Source organism: Vanacampus margaritifer, chromosome 9, assembly GCF_051991255.1.
Source record: "Vanacampus margaritifer isolate UIUO_Vmar chromosome 9, RoL_Vmar_1.0, whole genome shotgun sequence".
NCBI classification, from domain to species: Eukaryota; Metazoa; Chordata; class Actinopteri; order Syngnathiformes; family Syngnathidae; genus Vanacampus; species Vanacampus margaritifer.
The window spans coordinates 28,093,498-28,118,426 of record NC_135440.1 but is presented as its reverse complement, the minus strand read 5'-3'; the positions used below and the strand labels follow the sequence as shown (position 1 = coordinate 28,118,426).

The following is a 24,929-nucleotide window of genomic DNA, read 5'->3' as shown; positions in this document are numbered from 1 at the left end:
GCAGAGCAAATTTCACGCTGCGAGATGAAAGTGGCTTCAGGGGCTGAAGAAAATCAATGATATCTTTCAAAATGGCCCCCAGAAGGACCAAATCAAGCCTAAAATGACCTCTGTGGACAAAAGCAACGCTGTGCAAAGCAACCATCCACAAATAATGCGCTTTTTCCCGCTTGCTGCACGACTTGTGTCCCCCCCCCACGAGCCGACATGCCGTCCCTAATGGACTGGCCTTTACTCTAAAGTGGTCCAAGTCAGGCTACGTACGGCGCCGCCCTTTGGCCAGCCTTCTCTCGCTTCCACAATCATGTCAAAAAGTCACTCCATAAACACACACACACGCACACGCCACAATCACACGCCTCTGCCGCAGCAACAGTAGTTGCGTTAGCGTTTTATCTACCCCCCCCCCCCCCCCCCCGCCCCCAGCCAGCGAAGAGGGAAGGCAGAGTGCAGGGATGGGTCACGGACAGGTCAGCGCCGAGTGCAATGGGTCGGGTTCTGTCTGGTGTTGAGCTGACAGATAGATGGATTAAACGGGGGTGGGGCGTTCTGGGGGGTTCTGGGGGGGGGTCGATGACGAGCAAGGTTACAAATTGCAGCAGTTTGACTCGCATTTTTCTGCTGTCACTTGATGCCACTGCAGGGAAATCCTTTGGCACGACGTGCATCTGTCATTCTTTCCATTTTTGAAGGGGTGATTATTTGAAGAAGAAAAAAACAATAAGGTGACACAAAAAACAGACAAACGTTGGATTGTTATATTTTTAGCTCAGATCAGAAATTCCAAATGGAAAAATGGGCCACAGGACTGAATTACATTTGAATATTCAATTGAGCAACATGACAACATTGCCATATTTTCTCTCTGTCGTAATCTAAGCTAATTTTCATTCGTACCACAATTGAGTTTGCTGTGATATTTTGGCATTAAGCTAGCAGATGATAAAAGCTTTCATTGAGAATGTTGTCATTAACTTATACAATGTTTGATTTGTTTTATGCAGCGGTTTTACAATTTTAAACTTCAACTCGGAGTTCAAAATAAACAGGAGAATCAATGAGAGTGACAACAAGCACTAATCAATCATTGAAATTGTGATTTGATTACGTTGAATATGTTCTAATACGCTAAAATGTTAAAAGTGCACGTGAGTGGTAAAATCATTTCCAAAAGTTTTATAGTCTCTGTCAATATTGCAAATGTTCCCATATTGGCTTTCTGCAATGTGATGAACGGGAGTGAGCAAAAGTCTTGGGACACGCTTAGAAAAAGGCGCATTCTTTGAAATCCACATCCAAAAATCGGACACGTATGAAGTCTGATATTAATGTAAGTGTATTGGACACTTAAATACGTGTGTGTGTGCGTGTGTGCGTGCGTGCGTTTGTCACTCTGCCGGTTTTCCACAGCGTTCGAGGGCTCGCAGGAAGATGGTGAAGTTTAGGGTTCATCTTGAGTTCAGAGGGAGGTTCGACGGGCGGTCAGCGGGCTACGGCCGGAGCGGATTCCTTCTCTTGCTCGCAACACACACACACACACACACACACACGTTTGTTTTACTATCTTTGTGGGGCCATCTCATTGACATCATGCATTTCCTCGCCCCTTCACCGAACCGCAATCATCAAAAATGATTGCCTCCCCCCATTCCTTACCCTAACCTCAACCATAACCCAAATTCAAACCTAAACTCTAAAACCAAGTCTTGACCCTCAAAAAGAGGTCGAAACTTGTGGGGCCCAGCAAAATGGCCCCACATGGACGGGTGGGCCCCACGACCCCCATGACCCCACTATGTGACAAAAACAAGAGCACACACGGACACACACTCACTCCGCACCCTCATGCCTCCCATCTCTTTTTAGAACTCAGCTGATTTTTTTTGTCTCCGGTTTGACCCGGGTTGCGGCGGAATCTGGCGATTGTATTAAAACTCAGCATCTATTTTTAGCCTCTTCTGAGCCCAAGTTCTTTTCTTTTTTTTTTTCCCGTAGATGTTTTGTTCGGTTGTCAAGACGATGGCGGCATAGAAACGCAGTGGTTGGAGCACTGTATGTTTGCTTAAATCTTTCATCTTGCGCTTCCATTTTTAATGTCAGGAGTAGACGACGCAAACAGAAAATGTGCAGATTAATGATGTGGAAATCAAGTCATTGTATCCATTTGGGGTCATTTCTGCTTCCATTATATAATAAGAGTAGCTCTGTCAAGGCTGGATAAACAGCTAGTTTGAGCAAATGAGCCCCCAGCAACAGTTTTACTGATCAACATGAAGTTGTGTGGAAAAGATGCACGAAAAAGTCTCAAAGTAAGTCAGCGGATTTGACTTGAAGGAAACAATCCAGGTGAATTCCAGGACTCGCATTTCCACAGCAACTTACGAGGAAATTCAAACTGACGATTATATTCTATTGAGGATTCTCACAAGTTAACATGAAATTGGGTGGACTTGACACACCTGAATCCAAAACTGAACAGCAAGTCTGCCATTTTGTTTTGAAGCAGCCATTTTGGGCAAATTCAGGCCTGGCATGAGTTTGTAGTCACCTTGCGCATGCCCCAACTTTACACTACGAGTTCCGACTTGCCCCATCCAGAATTCTGACACAGTCGTTGGGCGCAACCCGCCCATTTGTGCGCAACCACCAAAGAGGCGGCGCGTGAGCCAACCAAGTCTGCGGTGCAGGGCAAAAAAACGGGGGAGCAGGGGGGAGTAGTCAATCACCGCAAAATGGATCGTGCGAAATGAACTGTCCCTCAACGATCTATCGTTCGTTCTTTTTAGCACTACAGTCTACTAGATGAGATGCAGAGAAGGTCCCCAACTAAGCACCTACATTATAATTCAGGTGTTCCATAGAGAGAATATACAGTACGTATGACGGCCAGTATGGTAGTATGCTCAGTTTGTAAGTGTCTGTCAAAACGTCTTTAAAAAAATCAATAAAAATCCCCCCCAAGGATTTGCATTCCGATGGAGTTAAGCAATGCCTAAGAAAATCAGTGATTAAGATGCAAGTAAATATTTGGTTTTGATTTTGTGTGTGTGTCTTGGGAGCGAGCTGACAGGACGCAGCTGCTTGATACGCCGGCAGTCCAAAATGAGGAGAGAATCAACTCTCAACTTGTGTTTTTTGGCAAGAATCGGCGCTTTATTTGAAGCCGGCTGCTAACATGAAGGATGTCATTGTTTCCCCTCAAATTACTTTTTCAAATGATTCTTCTTTATTTTATTACATATTGAGAACAAAAGCTCTTGGGCTAATCTTCTTACAAGAACCTAGAGGAGAAAGATTAACGCTCGGCTGAGCCTATACGTGGAAATAAATGGGAAAAAAAACATTTGATTTAGGACTTTAAATTGCCCGTGTGTCAAAAGTGAGTGTAGAAAATGCTTCTATGGATGGATGGGGAAAAAAATCTACTGTACACAAAATCATGAAATTGTCAAAAATATGTAACATTTTTGTAATTTCATGTTTTCTATGTGGCGTGGATGTTTTCTACTTTTTGAGAATGTCGATGCCATCCACATTAGGCGGCATCCGCAAAAAATAAATAAATCACAATTTAGCTTTTTGGATTGGTCCAAATGGCTGCTCAATTTTGGTCTTCGATCCTTGAGACTTTTTGATGTGTCCTGTCAAGCTACACAGATGCGCTCATTTTCATGTTGAATCTCGCTTATTTGTCTCATTTTCAAAGAATCCTCGAAACTCTGATCAACACGGTCTGCCCACATTAGACAGCTTAGGCCAAAAACAAACCAATTTGTCACGTCAGTCCTTGAGACTATTTCAAAGTCCTGCCGGTTTTTGTTGCTGGGTTCAGATCTGATCATGTAGAAGAAGAAAATCCAAGGGCGGCAAGCAACGAATGACATCAGTTCAATTTAACACAACCTTTTCATGCCGGTATTGATAATGAGTCAGGTATTTAATAAAAACAAATTCATGCGGGTTCAAGCACCTGGCAGTCTGGCGACCATCTTATCAGGACAACGTATTGCTGAGTCGCACTTTGCATGAGAAATCGAAGTGGCGGCGGCCGCCGGCGCCGCGTTCTTTATGACCGAGGTGAATTAACTGAGAGGCGTATCAGCTTTTTTCTTTGGCCCCCTTCCGCCCCCCCGTCTCTCGGCGCCTTTGCCATTAAATGGTGGGTCACACTTAAGTAACCTTATCTTGTAATTGGGTTCAAGGTTAAGTGACCCCGCCGTGCGGAGGTCCGGGGGTTAAGGTCACCATGTCAGTGAGAGAGAGTGAAGGCAGTGGGGGGAGTTTTAATCACTGATGGATGGAAATCAAGGCTGGGGACGGGGGCCACGCGCCCCACAACCACTTCCAACCTCACTGCAATTTACCAACAATAGACGAGAGAACGGATGTGGGATTACAAGAAATAAAAACAGCAGTTAGCTAGTTAGTTAGTCAGTTGGTGATTAGAAGGAATAGAAGAAATGGAAATGATCTCATGAGTTAGCAAGTTAGCTAGATGGTGATTAGCGGATGAAGCAAAATGGAAGTAGCAGTTGACTAGTTGGTTAGCAAATTAGCTAGTAGCGGGATTACAGATAAAAATAGTTCACTCACTAGAGAACGCACATTTTATAACTTTGACATTGGCCGTTTTTTAAAATGCACTTTGTGCTGACAGGCAATTATCTGATTGTTCCATGCGGACACCTCTTTATACTTGCCTGTGGCGAGGGGGACACGGCAGTTGCCTGGCAACCCTCCCTCAAGCTAAGGTCTCGCAAGCTTTTAACCTCCGATCGATCTCCACGTCAAGTGGGCTAATATTCACCAAGCAGATGGGAGAATTAGGCTCAAGTGCGCTTACAAGTGACATGAAGGTGCCGCCGTCGCCGCCGTCGCCGCCGCCGCGACGAAGCGGATAAAAAAGAAAAAGTGCAATTGTGAGAATAGATGTGACAAACTCTGTAGTGGCCTCTTCATCACGCCTTCATCTCCGCATGTGTGCGTTACTTCTCATCCTCTGGGCTGACCTCTCAGCAGGGTTAAGTGCTCGTGCCGCTTCATACGTGGGGGGAAAGAAGCACAAGTCAGTTAGCTAGTAAGTAGGAAGCAGGATCACAGAAAATGAAAATGTTTACCATTTGACAAAACCGACAAAGTCGAAATAAATGAATTGATGATTAGCAGGTTAGCTAGCTACTTGCTGAATCAGTAGGATTAAGATGAACAAAGTAGCTAAACAACTTGATTCGTCTAACGAAGGGCAACTGTCATTTTCATTGTGTGTAATCCTGCATTCATTTTATCACCTACTCGCTAACTAACTACCGTAAATAACTAAACTTACTGCCAGTTAGCTGGCTTGCTCTGGTCAAACAATCCGTGGACGGAAAAATGCTGACGTCGTTGAGGGCCAGCGAATGAAAAGTTTGAGGTTAAACGGGAAATCATTACAGACGATGAAGGCAGTGGGAAGATTAGATGACGTGGCAGCACATTGAGGCTGAAAACTGATTGGAGAAAAAAAAAAACTAGCATCCACGCACTGGAAGCAGGACAGGCAAGAGAAACACAGACTGATGGGATTGGGAAAATCATTCCATGGCACAAATATGAAAATTTAGGTTGTAAATGTAGACGAGTGCTCGTGTTGAAGAAAAGAAAGTGTCGCCGCCGTCCGACAGTCGCTTGACGTTTCATCATTCAAACGTGGAGAGAAAAGTGTCAATTCTTTCATTTTGATAACAAGCGTCCCTCCCTCCATCCACATCCTCGTCCGTCTTGGGGAGACGGACGAGTTGACAGCGTTGTTGGTGGCTTGAGGTTCAGGCAGTGCACGCCAGCGAGACAGCCATTGCCAAGGGCAAGGAAATAGCCCAGATTAAAGAGCTTGTAAATAATGGCCCATAAACATCTGCCCGTTAGCCGGCACCATCCGTCTTGACACCCCCACCCCCCCAAACAAACCCCCCATCTGTTCACCTCCTTCTTTTTCTCCGCGCTCTTGATTTCCTTGAATGCATCCTCCCCGGCAAACTCGCTTCAACCCAAACAAACACTCAGATTGACCCCCCCGGGTCATGTACAGTTCATGTATGACCGACCAAACCACCCCCCCCCCAAACACCCACACGCCCCACTCAACCTCCTCCACAGCCCCCATGACTCAACCCAGAGACAACAATGGAGGAGCCTTGCTTTGATTCGTTGGGCTTCCTTCCATGAAACAAAAAGCAAAATGATTGTCAGTCAGCAGGATCGCATAAAAAAAAAAATGCAAAATGCTGAGTCACTTCGTCAGTCAGCAAAATGAAAATGGCGGTTTTCAAATTGACTGAGGTTTGCTTGTTGGTTGGCGATTTGCAGGATCACACAAAATGAAAATAATGGCTAGTTAGTTAGTTAGTTAGTTGGATGTACATTAGCGGGATTTAGAATGAGAGGATAATTATTAACTAGTCAGTTAGCCAGTTAGTGAGTGAGGGAGTTATTTAGCTACCGGCACTTAGTTTGTAACGCCTGAAATTGGCTGGCAAGCAGTTGAGGGTGGACCCCACCTACTTTGTAAAAAACAGCTGGGATAGGCTCCAGCACCCCCGCGACCCTTGTGAGGAATAAGCGGCCCTGAAAATGGATGGATATTTAGTCCGTAAAGACATTTTATGTCCATTTCTTTTTGGGTAAGATGATGATGAGCAAGTAGCTAATGCTTTGAATGTGATTGGAGCTGCTGGACGTCAAATCGTCAATCTCCCTCCGCACACTTGTCGTGATTAGGCATCTTTAATGTGAGCTTCCCGGCTCCCATCTGCTCTCCCTGATCTGGAGGGTCCCGGTCAAGGGTCAGCTTCGTGACGGGGACCCCTGGTACCGGCGCACTGCCGGTGCCAAACTGCAGGTGGCAAATTAGCGCAAACAAAGGCTAATTGGTTTGCCCGACTGAGGCCAAAAAAGCCTCATGTCAGCCTTTTATGTGGCGTCCAAGCTTTGAACGGTCGTTGCGTAAGCGTTTGTCCAAATGTCACTAGTAAGCTTTTACTTAGTTCTTTGGTGACTGAGCGTGTTACGAGCAACAGTCGGCTTACAGACGCTCGCATTTATTAGGCTCCCCCGTCCGCAATCCTGGTGGGAAAAGTGCTGCTATTAACCGTAGTTGCTTAGTCAGTTACAAGTTAAAAAAATAAAAAGAATTAAAATCGTTAGTTACCATAATTCCCAAAATGAAATTGACAGATACGTAGTCATTTAACTAGTCAGTAAATAAGCCAAATTTGACCAAATAAACAGCTAGTTAGTTAGTTAGTTTGTTTGTTTTCTTGCATGCAAATGGCTGTTAGCTACTTAGCTAGATACTTTGTTAGCTACTTGTGTTTAGCTACTTACTACGCAAACTATTTCAATGGAATTTTGAAATGCTTGTTTATACATTTTAAGAGCAAATTATTTTGACACTTAGTTGCCTGTACAGTCGATCACAGCTTGGTTATGGCGATGGTTTGACCCTGGAGTCAATGATTTCCAACAGGGGGAAATGTTAGCATGCTGAAATTCGGGTGTTTCCAAAAAGTGAAGACAAACGGGTTACTATTGATTTCCATCCACATATAAGATGGCACGCTGCATCAACGCTGCATCAACGCTGCATCAACGCTGCATCAACGCTGCATCAACGCTGGCTGTGTGCTTAGCTTGGCAAGTTATTGTTATTTGCAAGGCAGGCAGCATTAAAAATGAAAGCAAAGCAAGCGCGAATGTTCATCAGATCAAGTATTGATCCCGTTCAACGGAATCACGGCGAGATCGCGGTTCATTGTTTGCACCCCTCGATATGGTGATCCTTTTTGATGTGTGTTTACAGTGTTCAAGCAAGTCCACATTTCTTTTTGTGCGGCGTTTGCATGTGTTGCCGTAGCTGTCAAAGAAGCAGTTGTTTGAAAGTTTAGAATTAGCGTAACATCGATGCCTCTCAACATTAGCCTGTCTATTGGATTCCAAGTCAGAGTTTCAACTTCAAGGATGTAGAGGGGGTAGCACTATATATATATATTTTTTTAATTTTTTTTTCAAGATCTCTCTATATTTTGTATTTTCATTGCAGGTGAAACTATCCCCTGTATTAAAAAAAAAAACGGTTCGCTGCCCATTAGGAAAACACGACCCAATGTGTTTAAAATAAAAACGTGTAAGCGTTCATCATTTTTACTGTCCCATGAAAAAGTGTTTTTGTAACCCAAGCCCTGCTTTAAAATAGTCTGAGCCTCCCATCGTGCTGCAAAAACCTTTTTAAAAAGGAGATAAATGAGCCACACTGGTGCAATTTATGGAGAGAAACATGAACTGTGAGCTACACACGCACACACACACGCACACACACGCACACGCACGCACACACACACGCACACACCCACACACACACACACCATCTCAGTATCATAAAAGCACAAAGTCCGAAGCCGATAACTCAGAGCGCTATTTGTTAATTCCATAATTCTACCAAAGAGTTGTTTGGTCTGTTTGCAGGATTAGACTAAAAGAAGAATTTGCTGAACGGATGTAGCATGTGGCGGCGGACCGTTTTTACTCTTGCTTTGCCCTCTCCTTGGAGGATTACTCACATGATTTCAATCACGTTTCACTGCCAAACGGGGCTCGTTATTACTCCAAAACAATAAAGTCTGTCGCCTGGTTGGTAAGGTTCTCGCATTAACGCCATAAACCAACTTTACGGCAAAAGTGGTTTATGGACTTACAGTTTAAGATGAAACTAAGGTTGCGTTTGCATTGCAACAACCCACTTTTTCGATTTTGAAACCATTTGCATAGGAAGGACATTGAAAAGCTCGCAATGTGCCTGCCAAGTCAGTGGAGGGCAATATGTCACTTTGTAGCGCAACAATTAGAATTTCGCCATAACGGAAGCTATGGAGCTAAGTTGACATCATTTTGCCTTTATGTGTGCTAGCCTAATGCTAGCACATAATGGAAGAGGCCATAGATAGGCTAACATATAGCATCGTAAGTAATGGATATTTGAAAGGGCATGACATGCAATATAAGTTGAATTAGATGAAAAAATGCATCATGAAGAAGCAAAAAAACAACAACAAAAAAGTTGATTTTTGGTCTGGTCAATCATTGTGCTTCTTGCTGCTCTAAATAGAAAATTGTCGTAGCTACGTAGCAGTTAAGTGACGTCACGCGACGACATACTTCTTCAGCCGCTATTGCTCTTTATTAAAAACATGAAACAAATGATGGTGATTTTAGGAGCCTGGAATGGATTGATGGCATTTCAACTCATTTTAATGGAGAAAATTGATTTGATGTAGGAGCTTGCTCATGGATGGATTCAACTTGTAAGTCAAGGTAGTATTACCGTGGCGGTTTACGTAGGTTGTACATGTTGTACTTCTTAAATGTTGTCGTCACCCTCCCTCCACTCTTTTTTTTTCTTTTTGCGCTTTCAATTTATGAGCTGCCATTTTGACCTAGCGGACAACCCCGCACCTTGAGCGCATTCCGATGGCGCTAGAGAAATTTATTTGGCGGATAAATCAGCGCTTACGAAAGGCTGATGGAAGCGCAAGGTCGCGGCGGACGGACTGAAACGAAACGGAAGCTTTTTCTCTCTCTCGGCCAAGCCGACTTCATGACGCGCGCTAACGACGACATGCGCCTCATCTGATGCTTCATGGGTGGCCGACTGAGAGCGAATCAGCTGCTGGCTAATTTGACTCGTCCGATCGGTCAGCCAATAGGGCGGCTTATCTGTGACCTTCGAACCTGGGAGTTTTCCAGTTGGCCGATCAGGAACCTTCACTTGACCCCCCCCCCCCACACACCTCCCCCTTTAGCCCTGCATGCTAACGTTAAGTGTGTGTGTGTGTGTGTGTGTGTGTGTGTGTGTGTGTGTGTGTGTGTGTGTGTGTGTGTGTGTTGTGAGCGCGTGCGCGTGTGTGCGCGCAGCGGGTAGCTGAGCGGTCCCATATCAGTATGAGAATGGACCTTCGCCAAGATGGAACAAGCATAACCTTTCAAAAATAAGTGCGTCTTGCTAATAAGAATGACATCAACATTTACGCGCTATGCTGGGAAATGAAAAAAATAACAATTATATATTAAAGAACAATACATTTTGCTAAGAAATCATTTTTATTTACCGCAATAGTGACAGCATTGAAATAATAATTAAATAAATAAAATAATTCGTCATAGGACATATTTTTAAAGTAAAAATAAGTTTTAGAAAAAGTATATTTTTAAAGTCTTATTTACTTGAGAAAAAAGGCATCGTCGCTTGGCTTTGCAGTTGTATTTTCTTTTTCAAAAGAAAAAAATGTATGTAGTTGTAATCTTACAAGAAAAACATTTTCAAGGAAAATATTCCAAGAACAAACAAGTATATTTCCGAGAAAATAAGACATACATTTATTTATTTTATTTTATTATTATTTTTTTTTTCTCCAGGAGAGCTCAGTATTGTTCATTCGATTTGACATCATCATTGCTCTCCTTTTTTTAAAAAAACAAATAAATTTAAAAAATTTAATAAATGTTGTTTTTTTTTTATTATTATTTTTTCAAATATATATACATATACACACATATATATATATATATATATATTTTTTTTTTTTTTTTGTATGTGGGTGAGTATGTGTATGTGCGTGTGTGTGTGCGTGCATGCGTGCGAGCGTGTGTGTATTCATCAGTTCACCTAAAGCCCATTAAAAAAAATCCCATACTAATAACATAATATAATAATAAATTGCCAAATGCAGAAACATCAATGTAAGTTATCACGATGTAGTGGCTCTCGCTACATTTATTACATACATTTATTTATTTATTTTACATTTAAAAATGTATTTTTTAGAGAGAAAATTAAGCGTGTTGTATTGTTTTATTAAAAAAAAAGAATCAAACCCTATTTACTGAGAAGTTGTTTTTTTTTTATAAATATATTGCCCTTTTCATTATTTAAAGAATGATTTGTATTTACTTATTTTAGTTGATATATTTTAACTTTGATTGCTGCATTATTTGGGATGGATGGAAATGAAGAAAATGTTCTTTTAATCCGAGTTATCAATCAATTGGGGGGAAAAAAACGTTTAAATTGATTATCAAAAGAATTGTTAGTTGCAGCCTTAAGTCAAGACATGACTGCAATTTCCAATTGACCTTAACTCAACAAATCCTAATTCAAATAAGCCTAACCCTGCAGCCTTTGCCAAAAAAAGTGAACGTCGCGGCGTGTATTTTCCATTTGTGGCAGTTTGCGATGCAAAACGTTTGGACTTCCCTGAGGAAGTGACGCAGTCCGAAGACTCCCGTCCAATGCAGGTTGTCCGTGACGTTCTTGGTGAGACATTAAAGAGGTTCCCCGCTGCGGCGGTGACACGGCGCAGGGCTTTACAAGGAAGCGGCGTGAGAGCAGCGTGGGCGGCGCGGCTCAATTAGCTTGTGTTGTGGCTTTGGCTGCTTGAGAGCCAGCGAGCGAGCACGGGTCCAAATCCTCTCCCGCGGGCCCAGCTGGGAGGATTAAGACTGGTTCCTGTCCCGTGGCTGACCTCTCCAAAGCCCCAACAGATGTCCTGATCCCCCCCCCCCCCCCCCATTCAGCCCGCCAACACTTACAAGCCTCCACTCCTCTCGAACCCTCTCTTGACCCTCCACTCAAAACAGAGCACTCAGGTGACATTCCTTATCACAGGAACCCTTGAATGGGGACCATTTCAGCTGCTTTGTAGCGCATCACCAAATACGCCCCACAACCCTCCCGTCGGTCCTCCTTGCTCAACGTTTGCACACCCACAGATTTTTAAGTGTTGTTTTCTATACAGGCGGGTCCGATTTTAGATTTGCATGGCTTCAGTGTACTACCACATTGTGCCAAAACATGCAAGACAGCACAGAACTCTACTAGAAGACGTGCAGTGTAATAAGCCATTCACTGGCAGCCATTTTAACTGAAGCAACCCCCTTCTCTCCCGGCTGTTTTACTGGATTTTGACTGCATTTGCAAGATCCACAGAATATTGTTTTCTATTGCTATTAAAACATGGAACCCACCAAAAGAAAGATGAGAGTCTCTTCTTTCATCAGCAAAAAAAAAAGTATATTTGTATCTCTTTCCGATTTGCAGCAATGAGCATTAGAATTAGTTTTAACATTATTAACAAACCTGTTTCAAACAGCTGGATAAAAAAGATTTTTTTGGAACATGGCCCTGGCAGATTTCTTATACTCTGCTGCCACCTGTTTCCCTTGCTTTAAGTGACCTCTTCATGTCAGAAGCTGCATCAAAGCCTTCTGGGTGCTCTAGCATATATAAATATAAATATATATATATTATTTATTTATTTTTTACGTCTAAATACATTTTTGGGAGTGCAGGACAAAGGTATTAAAAAAATGTATTATACGCTTTTGAATTTGAATGAACAGCAAGAAGAGGCAGAGTAGATCCCCAACTAATCTACAGTAACAGTTGTTGTTCCCACAAAGTAGACGAAAGATAATGCTGTGAGTATTTTATGTACGCAAAGCGATTTTCAGAACACTCAAAGACACTTCACAATACAATAATGAATAATACATTATTCATGCGCTCGCACGTTCACAACTAAACTATGAGTGTAGCCAAAGTGTGGCTGCCAGTGTGCACCTACTGCCCCTCCGACCACCTTGCACGTGCAGAATTATCAACACCTGATTTAACACGTCTGCGCACATTTACGAAGCTCGGTCACGAAAATAGAGCCCCAAACAAAGTCATTCTTAAGAAGTTTTCATTTTTCTTCTAAGGTCTAAAACTTTTACATTTCGTTTTTCTCCATTTTCAGAGTCTGTATCGTGTCTCTTGAGTCACAGCGTATCGATAAATGCGATCACCGCCACTTTGTTGCGCATTTTGCTTCGGGGGCACCCTGCGCACGCCAGCGCTCGGTCGCGGGTCCTTTCTTAAAATAGGACAAAACAACCCTCCAAGGAAGTCCTGGGAGGTCAGCGCTGGTGTCGTCGCGCCAAATAATGATGGCCACCCAATCGACAGCGTTTGGGCGGACGATGAACGGATTAAAGCCATTTAAAGGGCACAACCCCCGGAATTTTTTTTCTCTCCGAGCTTCAAAAGCGTCGCCAACAGAGTAATCCAAAATGGAAGATGAGGCGAGCAGGAGTCAAGATTCGCCGTGGCATGTGGACGCTCACTGGTCACATTATTAGGTACCCAAACACTAGCTATTAGCACCCATTACCAGCAAGTTGCCAGTATAATAGATTTTTTTTTTCTTCTTCTTTTGACACTTTTCCGGAATAAGGACAGCCTGAACTAAGGGTCAAGAAGAAGAAAATACACAGGAAGTCATGTGACATCACCTGCACACCTCATCACGTTTTCCAAGTTGTGCGAGTCTGATTTCATTGATTCTACGTTTTGCGCATTTGAATGCTTTGCATTTGAGGGTTCATGAAAATGTAGATAGTCCACTTATTTGTGAATTATTTTGTAGATGAATCTGATCATTTCCATCCTGTAGTACAAAAACAGGACACAATTTCAAATTGACAGTACAGAAAATGCACAAACATGAATGGATTCTGACTCCCTGGTTTGTGCCGTAACATCCGTCAGAAAAGTATCAAAGATTTTGATCATGGCTTTCCAAACCCTACGCGGATGGTTGTAAATGTCTTATTTTGAAAAACACAAGACAAACGGTCTGCGTTCATTGGGGCTGAAATTTCGAAATTTGGAACATTTAAAGTTAAACGAAATCTCTATACAACATTGTCAAAATAGCTGTCTATTAATTTGATAATTGATCGGTTGTCGATTATTGTGGGGGCATGTGCGACCCCAAGGTACATGTTTTTTTTTGTTTTTGTTTTCTTTGCCACGCTAGAATAAAATGTAATTACATATCTACTCCAGTAGGTGGAAGTGGTGCTCTCATTGTCAGAGTCTGAGTAGGGACTATTAGCGCTCAGTTAAGAGACTAAAGTTATTATTTGTTGTAGCGATGCCATTACTGTATTAACGATATGTTTTGTTCTTCCAAGGCGAAGCATAAAATAAATTATTGAGAAGCACTGTTGTACAATTAACAGAGTTTTGTCGGAGTTGAATTGCCTCTATCACTCATGCTTGGATAATAACAAGTGTTTAAAAAAGCTTTTTGCAGAGAAAAGGAAGCTGCTCAACAAGTTGCTCCCTCTTGAGTTTCCAACATGCCCGTCTAGTCACTCCTTCCTCACCACCAGCTCGCTCCAAGCCCACCGGCCCCGCCGCATGGCGACACGGCCCGTCAGAGGCCGCACGGCTGTCAAGAGTTTTCGGGATGCGCTGAGCTGTGAAATCGCACAAATTGCCGTCGCTTCTGCGTCTGGCCCGGCAACAGACGGGCGGCCGAGTGCTCGGATGGACGGACAGGCAGAGAAATGTTACGCTTCAACACTTCCCAACCTGTATTTACCGCCTCCCTACTAGCACTCTGGACCTTGCACCCCTTATTTGCACACCCACACACCCACAAGCACGCGCACGGCTGCAACACACACACACATGTACTACACACACCATCATCCTCACGTAGCAAAAGTACTCACTCTGTACTTAAGTAATAGTACAGGTACTTGTATCGGGGAAAAAAAATGATGGTAAGTACTGATTACAGTAGTTCGGTAAAGATAATGTTGTGAAATGCATTCGTGTACAAAAACTCTGGGCCTCCTCTCACACACACAAAAACAATCAAAATAATCAGTACTGCATGTTTCAGTAGTGGGTGTGTAAGCATTTCAGTTGTATGTGAGTGAAACTAAATATTTCAGTACTACATGTAGGAGCATTACAAAAGTACGTACAGTACTGCAAGTCAACTTTTACATATACAGCACTTTTTAGTAGTGTGTGAGAGTTTCAGTTGTGTGTGTACGTGCGATTAAAAATAAGGAAAAAAACAGTAGTGGGCCTGAGAGCATTTCAGAAGTAGATGTTTTCCCGAAAGAGCACTTTTGACCCCACGTGAGTTTCATTAAAAAGGTTTCGGTTATGTACATTTGTGAAAACATTTTCAGCTGTACGTGTGAGAGCATTTCATGAGCAAGTACTGTAAGTAAACGTTTGCTTATATATTGCTTTTGGACACAAATTGTATTTGTTTATGAAAGTTTCATTAGTGGGTATAACAGAAAACCTGAAAATCGACTTAAGTACAGTACATAAGTGTTTGTACGCGGTTACCCGCCACCACTGCCATCAACACACGCACACACACACACGCACACCTTCAACACCGCCTTAGAGTGTGTAAACGGTACCGGGCTCACCCGCCTCACAGCACAGACACCTCTAGCACTTTGCTTGGTCGTGTGCGGGTCACTTCACCCCCCCCCCCCCCCCCCCCCCCATTGCTCATACCCGTGGAGGCACCTCCTGAGAAATGACAAAAAGGTCACAGACAAAACATGTTTATGCACACATGCGTACACGCGCGCACACACAATAGCAATTCTTACTGTCATGTTCTGTGCACCACATGTATAAAATAATAATTATAATGATAATAGTGGTTCAATTTCCCTTTGAGGGATTATAATTACTACAATAAATGAAATTAAACAAATGGAAACTGAAAATATAAAAAATGCAAATGTAATCATCTGTACAAATGCACAATATGTAAACATGCATTGACCATGGTTAACGTGTAAACATTTTTTTTAAAAAATAATTACGAATTAATAATAATGATTGACCATGGTTATTGGTTATACTGTATTGTCATCATTCTCATCTTCAAAATAATAATCATAATAAATATTAATATTTGAATAATGTTTGTACAACAATTTTTGCACATGTACAATACGGATGTCTGATAATACATTAGACAAGGTATACAAAATGAAAATTAAGATAGAAATAAGAATTTGAATAAATATAGCCAATGCTTAAAAAAAAATTGTGGGTCTTGACAACGTGTAAAAATAATTAACATTTAAACAACGTGATTGTTAGTTTTTTCTTCCTCAAATACTGAAGTGTTTTGTTTTCACCTATTTGTTACTTAAGTCCGTTTTTTTGTTTTTTGTTTTTTTTTACAACACTTACGGCCACTTTACGGGACGTCGTCATGCGACATAATATTTTTGTCCTAGTTTGTAATATTTATTTTCTTTGCCCCAAAAGGACTCATTGCCTGTCAGACTGTCACAACTAGCAGGTATGTTTATTTGCTTAGTTAATTGCGTACAATGTCATGTCATGTATTTAATTTAATTCAAATTTTCGAGGAATACACTACGTTGGTCTGGTCTATTTTCTCGAAGGCCGCTGACGCACCCTGGGAATAGTCGGCAAAATGGCGGTCGCGGCTTTTGTACGTTTGTACTGTCTCAGTGTAAGTTTGAGAAGAAAAGAAGGCAGAGTACCAAATGACTTAATGGTCAAATTCTGGCCAAAACAAAACGGAGACTTATCAGCCTCAGATGAGCGCGGAGGAGCCAACGACGCTGAGGCAGTGACATCTAGTGGCGCAAGAGTGTAACTACAACAATACTGGATGGGCTGTTCCTCCAATTTGGATGGATACATATCAAACAATCAAATAAAAAACGCTGTTTTCCTTATTTAGCACTTTTCAGAGAGATAACTTACACAGTGACTTATATAGAATGCAAACGACATTTTGCAGATAATAAAAGAAAAATCAAAATACATCAATTAAGATTATTTTTTTTAAATAGTCTAACTGTATATAAACAAATGTGTTTTTACTGCTTTTTAGAAATGTACCCTACAGAGGCAGCTCTTTGCTCAAGAGGAACTGTGATCCACAATTTTGGGGAAATGGAATACAAGGCCTGTATCACGTGACATGTTTAATTTGGTGTGTTTACACATATTGAAGTAAATCAGCAGTACGTAATAAACGCATGAATCAACGAGCTGCACGGCCACAACTGACACCCTCAACACACAAACTAAATGTTACACAGCAGACTCATTCCTTGACTCCCACGTCACTCACTAGGCCAAGCACGAATTCACTGTCTGTAAGTCACAGATGCTGAAGTGGTGACCTCAAGTAAACAAAAAATAATACCTGCAAATCAAGTGCAACATTTTCTTTGATATTATGCATAAGGTTTTTAAAATTGACAGTGGACCCGTCCGTGTGTACTCGCTGTTACCCGCAGATTCACTTTTTGAAAAAACATTTTGGGAAAATGATCATGGAAAATCATTTTTCTTTTTTACAATGCATTTATAATGGTTGTCAAATGTATGCGGATATTCGTTTCACACGACCCCCCAGATTTTGAGCAGCTTGCCGACCTTCAAAACTGAGGACCCCCTCACGTATGTTTCATTTGTGGGCCAGTATTTTTTAACTAAGTTAAGGAGATGGCTGGATGTCTTTGAACTGTGTTGAAGCTATTAGGTTGAGGTCAATAGAGAAATGAGGGGTTTTACACACACAAAGACACTGAAAGCCCCTCATTAAGTGCTTGTCGCAGGCACGCACGCTTGATATAAGGGTCTTTTTTGAATATATTATTGTTTGGATCATCTCAGTACTGAAACTGCAGTGGTTTTGTTTTTGAGTCATAGGGTAAAATCTACATGTCGCGTGAAAAGGCTTGTCACAAGTCTGTCTGTGTGTTGCGAGGTTCTTTTATGAAATACTGCCGGCACATGTTGACTTCTGCAGGCTTTCTAAAGGAGGAACAACAAAAGCAAGTCAAAGGAAAGGATGCGCTCGCTAACTCTTGTCTGCAGCGGCGAGGTGAGAAAGCCGCGTTGCAACATGCGACGTGACCACATTTGACATCACAGCGGCCGACGCCAGCGCGGTGACAATTTGGGCGTTCTCGCACATCATCGGCTTTTTCATGTCTGCAGCGTCCAAAATTAAAAAGGTAAGCTTTTCCTTTTGTGTTGAGGTTGAACAAAAGGATTCCAAGACTTTTAAAACTGAAAAGAATGTACTCATTTCTTCCTCTTCTTAAAAGATATTCGTCATTTTGAATAGTGTTTTTTTCCTTTTTTGTTGTTGCTGTATTTGGTTCCAGTGGCCGCGTCTCCTGCTTTTCCGAGCACCTTCATGGCTGCCGTCCTATCGCTGATGCTGTGGAACCTCGCAATGCTTCTCCAAGGCGGTATGTCATTTATCATTTACTGTATGTGCCTTTTTTTTTTTTTCTCGCCAAGTCAAGCCATCAGTTTTCCACCGTCGGAAATGCATAATGTTGAACATTGCTTCATCTTTGTGAATTAAAAACGGACTGAATCTGGTGTTTCTGTTCTAACTGTAACCTAATAAAGTCCAGTAACTATTAGGTGAGACAAGCTAGTTGGTTATGAAACAACCTTTTCAAATGAAAAATACACAAAATGTTGACGTCTACTACAATTGAAACAAAATGTGTTGTTGTTAGACGTGGTCGAAGCAAAGTCAACCTGCCAATTATTATTAGTGAAAAGTTCTGAGCGCATTTTCTCCGGTCCTTCAATTTTTAATGCCGGCAATATTATACAAACAGCAACTGCTAGATTGTAAATTCTAAGTTGAATTATTGAACGGATGCCAGTAAGATGGAGACACGGCCGTGACAAGAATAACTGAGAAGCACTGTATTTGAAAAGATATTCAAGAAAAAGACATTTTAATACGGAGATATTTTTGCTGGTGGTTATCTACCGTCAAAACGTAACCTTCCTATCTGGCTGCAGTCAGCTCCTCCACCTGCGGCGTCACCTGCTCCACCGACTACAACGTCCTCATCAACTGCTCGTGCGCTTCCGTGCCGACGCGGCCGCTGCGCCTTGACGTCAACTGCAGGTAATCCTCACCTGGCGCCATCTTGAACGCCGTCAGAATTCAGCCTCTTTGTGTTGTCACGTCAACTTCATCTGTGCGCAGACAACTTCAACTGGCTTAAAAATGGGAACGTTTCTTGAACGAGTCACATTTTAAATGAGTCGTCACGGCGATGACAACAACGTTTTATCATCCTCTAATTAGTTAACGATAGCAAAACGTTTTGAACAGTAAAACGTCTGCGCTATCTGCAAACATGAGTACATTGAAATAATTGTATTTGACTGACATGTTTGTCGTGTGTTTGTCATGTTATCAGACAAGTATTGATTATGCCCGTCGCTGTCCGTGAGTTCCTCCTCGTGTGCTTTTGTAGCGACGGCGACGAGCACGTGGCCGGCAGCTGCCGGGTGACGCCTCCTCAGTCCTGGTGCGCCGTGTACCCGCCACAGCTCTCCCTCATCGCCGCCATCGGGACCGAATGCACGGCGACGGTGGGCCCACCGGGCGGCCCGGATAACGAGATGTCCAGCTGGGCGCTGCACGACGCGGGTAAGACCTCCGCCAAGGCAGCAACTAGCATGCTTACAGTTGCATCCAGAGCCTTTTGTTTTTTCCACCCGACATAAACGGAACAAATGAGGATATTAAAATGCGCATCTGAAGATGTAAAAGTCACATTTTCTTTCATCAATTTGTGTCATCTGCATCTGATCTGGGTTGAATGGGTTTTGATCAAATAACTTCTGACGCCTGAAGGACATACCATTTTTTTTAATTAACTCTGGATAATAACTTAACTATGTAAACATTTTTTAAACTAATTTGAAGACATTTTTCCCTTCTAAAATGCCACATTATAAATGATAAGAAATATGGATAACCTCTTATTAAATATGTTTTGTTTTTCAAATCAAAATTAAATGAATTCAGGCCTGTATAATCTGTATATTATCCAGTGCAAACATGAAGTCGTGCACAATTAGTCCAATGGAAAAACATAGCAAAGTCAATGAATTAAAAAGTAACATCTTATTGCCACCTGCTTCAAATTTTGACTATAAACAAATGTGAATTTTTCATGGCAGCTTCTGAGCCTTCCACTTGATTTGTGTGAATTCCAGTGAAACCTCCGCCACCGTTCAAGGTGCGAGTGACGAGTGCGGAGGAATTCCACAACATCACCTGGGACGTCGCCAACCAAAACGACGATTGCCTGACGTACAGGCTGCGCATCCGCACCAGCTCAGGTCTCTTGCCGGTAAAAACAAGTTCAATACTAGCTTTTCTCTGAGCTGTGATCAGAATCGCACACTAAAACGCACCCAAAATCACCCATCAATACTTGAGAATAATAGAAATGAATAAAGATTTAACGCATAATGCTTTTCAATCCAGGTTCAAAACTTTTCCGTATACTTAAGATTAAGGTCTTTCAAAAATATTTTTTCAATGATGTTTTTCAGAATCTTATAGTAAGATATAGTATTTTTCATGTCTTTACTTTGTTTTTAAATCTCTTGAGCTCTGTTTTTAAAGTTTCTTTTTTAATGACATTACGTGAGTTATGTTGTACACGAAGCGTGCTATAAATCAGTGATTTATTTTTATTTTTATACAAACCCTCGGTACTGCGTAGGTACTGGTAAACATCAAAACAGTGCAAAAAAGTTTCCTTTGTTATCAAGCCCCTTGTATAAAAAAAAAAACCTCAATTGTGTTATGAGTGTTATTTATGGGATTTTACACTATATATTCCATAAAATAAAAAAAGGCTTATCTCGTGGGAATGATGATTCTGAGTGCATCATCCATAAATCTACCAGTACCCGTTCGCAGTCGTCAACCCAAGTTACATAAATGAATTCTGTTGTTTTAATGATTCAACAAACCGCTTCCACGTGAGGCTTCTCGAAAGCATTTGTTGACATCGGGGCTTGTTGTCCACCTTTACCCACGTCTCGTCAAGTTGGAGTCCAGATGAGATCACGACCTTAAGACAGACAAATGTCTCTTCTTGGATTTTTGAGATGTGTTTTGCCTGCGTCAGGATCCAGCGCGTTCCTTCTCCGTGGACGAGCGGTTCCTCGTGGTGGGCCGCAAGGACCTGCCGCCCCGCGCCAAGTGTAGCGCGGCTGTGCGGGCCAAGTTGTGCCCCACTAATCCGTCTCAGGGCCCGTGGAGCGAGTGGAGTTCGGCCGTCAAGTGGACAAACACGCCCACAAAATCTGCAGACGTCGCAGGTAAGCGAGAAGGCAGGAAGATCCTTGTGTACGTCGGCAAATGGGATCGATATATAATATATTTCTTTATGGAACACAGAGCAGAGAAGTCACTCAATTCCAGCAAGAAGTCACGTCTGACTGTGTTCCTGCCGACTCTCTCTGTCCTTTTTCTGATATTTTTGGTAGCGGAGAGAACAAAGTTATTTGGCAGAATTGGTCCAACACAGCCTGTCCTTTTCTCTGCTTTAATTGATGCTTTGTATTTATTTATTTTTTGTCTTTTACCATCTCATGTGTGTACGTATAAGAACATTTTATTTTATTTGAAATTTTGGACATTTCATCAACAAATACACTGTATTATATATATTTTTTTTTTTTTTGTCACAGTAGCATGTTGGCTTGTCCCAGCGTACAGTAAGCACGCAAAATAAAAACAGTTTGTTTGGAACATAAGACGTGACTGATGATTTTCTTGTGTGCGCCAGTGAAAGCATTTTGGCTCTACATCCTCCTGGCCGTCCTCATCCCCGTCGCCGGGCTGCTGCTGGCTTGCTCTCGAAAAGCGTGAGTACTGACGCAAACCGAGCGATTTCCTCCATTGACTTGATTTCACAGACAGTTGAAAAGACGACAGCAAAGTGAAAGCCAATTCGGACGCGGCATGAATCATCAACGCCGCCGCCGACTCACTTCCCGTACACGGCGGATGACGATGATGATATTTCTTCTCACCGCTTCGCCTTTACCCTTTCCTGGCAAGGCCTCCCGCAGCGCGAGAAAGCACACGCGCGCGCACACACAGCGTTCAGACGGCGAGCACGCTGCACTTGACAGGAAGTCACGGGTCGCAACTCTGCAAATGTGAAACAAGCTCAAATTAATTTATAGAGAACTTGACAAAAAAAAAACACAGCTCAAACAAATATCAATAACATACTTTTATCTGTTTGGATCACTGGTTCATCCATGTATTGTAGATGAATAAGGATGTAGCGGGACACTTGGCTGACTTGACGGCGCGCATCAATGGTTGGTTTCAGGATTAGCTGGGATTGGTCCGGCATCCCGCGACCTTCAACAGGAGAAGCGCTGTTGAAAATGTCTGGAATTTATTGTAAATTTTGATGAAAAATTTAGCGACTAAAAAATAGTTTTGCATGCAGATGACCCCCTCATACTCATACCCTCATTTGCATATTCTTAGTTTATATTTTTCCCCTACACATCCATCCATCCATTATCTGAATCACTCATCCTCACGAGGGTTAACAATGTTCCTTTTTTTCTTTTGTTTGTTTGTTTTTCAGTTATTGTTGATGAGTTATAACTCACGCAAAAAAAATGAATATTTTTATGAATTTAGTTTGCATATTTTAAATGATTGTTACATTTATTATATAATTGGTGAATGAATGTATTGTAAATCATTAGATAAAGACTAATGCTAATTTCAACAATTTGACCTATTTCAAGTTAAGTCCAGTTTATTTGTATTGCTTTTAAATCAGTGCTTCTTAGTCAGTTTTTGTTCTGCCCACCCCACCCCCAAGAAGAAAAAATATTTCATGCCCCATCCAACTCTCCGAAATAGTACCAATCGTCTATAATGGAAGTGCCACTGCCACCTACTGTAATGGATGTGCAATTACACTTTATTCTAGTAAGACAAAACTACATGAATTTGAAATGACACCCTTTCAAATTGATAATGAATTATTTTTTAAACACACAATTTGACGTATGCAAATGAGCGTGCCCAACTTGTGTTGCAGTTAGCCCATACATGAGTGTGTCCACGAGGTCCAGCTGCAAACTACACATTGACGTGCTTTGGATTCTTGTCAGGTTCTTGCTGAAAAGATTCCAGCTGAGCACGTACGTGCCCACGCCGCATGATTTCTTCAAGCCGCTCTACCTTGACTACGGAGGCCACTTCAAGGTGAGAGGGTGCGCAGCTGCCACTGGCGGCCAGCAGGCGGCGTTACGCAAGGGGGGACTTCCTGCACCTGCTCGCTGCCTGGGAGTTTCCCTCAAAGTCACACCGAGGGGCCCGCGTAGCTGGTGTGAATATTTTGCATGCGAGGGGCCTGCAGGTTTTTTGTTTTGTTTTTCGTGATGATGAGCCGTGGGTTGATGTTTGTGTTTCATGTCGAAAGAAAAATGACCAAGACAAATGTTGTCACTCCAAAATGTGACCACATCGGGTACACCTGGACAATCTAATACAAAAGCTGTATCAAAGACAAAATGCTTCAACTAGTGCTGGGAAAGTAAGTTGACGAACGTGGATAAGTCGACTACAAAAAAAAGGTTGACGCAGAATCTCTCCCTCAAAGTACCTTCCATCTTCCATTTTTTTCACCGCAAACATTTCCAGTCTACGTACATACAACTCCATTGTGCTTGATTGCAAATCCTCATGAACATTTTACAGTCTATTAGCTCAACTGTATGTTTGTTAGTTTTTTTTAGGTCATGTGACTTTTGCAATGCACTTTGACCTCAATTTCAGTTGACAGCAGAGGGCAGTGGTGGATAAAATGTCAGCCCCTGAGAGGGATGAAAACAGATCAATTAATCTGCTTCATTCTTATTCCACAAATGCAATACGAATCAGATATCATTTTTAGACTAGTGGATGCACATAGAATTGCATAGAAAATGCTAATAGAAAATGTTGGGTGTGAATTGCCCTTTAAGTAGTAAGTGATCATCAGTACGGTACTGCCCTCCGCTGGACAAAATGAGCAACTGTGGTTCATTTTATTCAAAAATTGCGATTGCTTTTCTTTCCCAAGGGCTGGTTGGACACCCTGATGGGCCGGTTCTGTTTGATAGTCTTGTCTTATGAGTATGATGACTTTCAGTTTTGATGAGGTATTCGAGGATTAATACTTCCATGAAACGTCTCTTTCGCATCCTGCAAATGTTGGTCTCAGGAGTGGGTGAAGCCCGTGTTCAGCGAGCACGACTTGTTGGGGAACACCTCGCTGGAGGAGATGGCCAACGCCACCAAAAAGCAGCTCCATTTCCACAAAGCCGGATCCGAAGGGGATGATGAGGCGCCAGCCGCGGGCCGCCTCCTCCTCATTTCCACCCCGCTGTCACAATTGCGACACGTGTCCATTCACACGGTGATCGTGTGCGAAGAGGACGGGCAGGAAGTGTCTGGTCCAAACTGCAGGGAGCTGCTGGACTCTGATGTGGAGGAGGCGGAAGTGGGCGGGCAAGACGAAGAGCGGCTATTCAACGATTGGCTGCAAGAGGCGGAGCGAGCCTCGCTGGCCTCCAACCAGCAATCGGACGACGGCTACCCCCGCGTGGACTTGGATACGGTCGACAGCGGTTTCGTGGAGTGCGCCAGCCCGTCCCACTCCGGCTCGCGAGAGCCCGCTGGAGATTTCCTAGCCGAGCCGCTAACCTCGCGCTCCAACTACGTCAAGCAGATGATGATGGGTAGTGATGCCGGAAGACTCCAGAAATGTTCTACAGTGAACAGTCCACTTGTTTGAACTGTTATCTTTTCATGGATTTTAGCTGTACTGCAGAATATCAAATATATTTTTCATCGTTTACTAGAAAATAACTTTAGCTTTCTGGTGATTTTTTTTGGGGGGTGGATTGGGTTTTTTTGTACATGTTTTTTTCTATGTTTAATCCAAACAATCAGTCTTTTTTTCTTTTATGATTTTTTTAAAATGTATTTTTTTTAATTAAATAAAAGGGCCAATGGCACATTTTTTATTTTGTTAAATTGTTTAATTTTGTTGCTTCAATCCAAACAGCAGAATGCCGTTTATTTATTTATTTTGTCACTTAAACAAAACATCAGATTCCCTTGTTTGTTTTCATAATTACTTTGTTTTGCTCTGTTTTATACTGTATGTAT

General features: G+C 42.3%; 1 protein-coding gene across 4 annotated transcripts in view; it reads left to right on the top strand.

Annotated features, from left to right (window-relative positions):
• The window catches only part of il21r.1 (interleukin 21 receptor, tandem duplicate 1), a 32,690-nt gene extending 7,896 nt beyond the window's left edge, over nt 1–24,794 (top strand). Inside the window, exons 2-11 of one of the 4 annotated variants that reach the window (XM_077574872.1) lie at nt 16,178–16,211; nt 17,703–17,910; nt 18,064–18,150; nt 18,725–18,833; nt 19,189–19,364; nt 19,937–20,073; nt 20,863–21,055; nt 21,526–21,604; nt 22,886–22,979; nt 23,980–24,794. In XM_077574872.1, coding sequence (XP_077430998.1) covers nt 18,096–18,150; nt 18,725–18,833; nt 19,189–19,364; nt 19,937–20,073; nt 20,863–21,055; nt 21,526–21,604; nt 22,886–22,979; nt 23,980–24,552 — 1,416 coding nt within the window. In that variant the 5' untranslated portion in view covers nt 16,178–16,211; nt 17,703–17,910; nt 18,064–18,095 and the 3' untranslated portion in view covers nt 24,553–24,794. Of the gene's footprint in view, nt 1–15,556; nt 16,212–16,775; nt 17,911–18,063; nt 18,151–18,724; nt 18,834–19,188; nt 19,365–19,936; nt 20,074–20,862; nt 21,056–21,525; nt 21,605–22,885; nt 22,980–23,979 lie in introns of those variants that run through there. The other 3 variants (XM_077574869.1, XM_077574871.1, XM_077574870.1) reach the window with 3 other exon arrangements.
• The last annotated feature ends 135 nt before the right edge of the window (nt 24,795–24,929 follow it).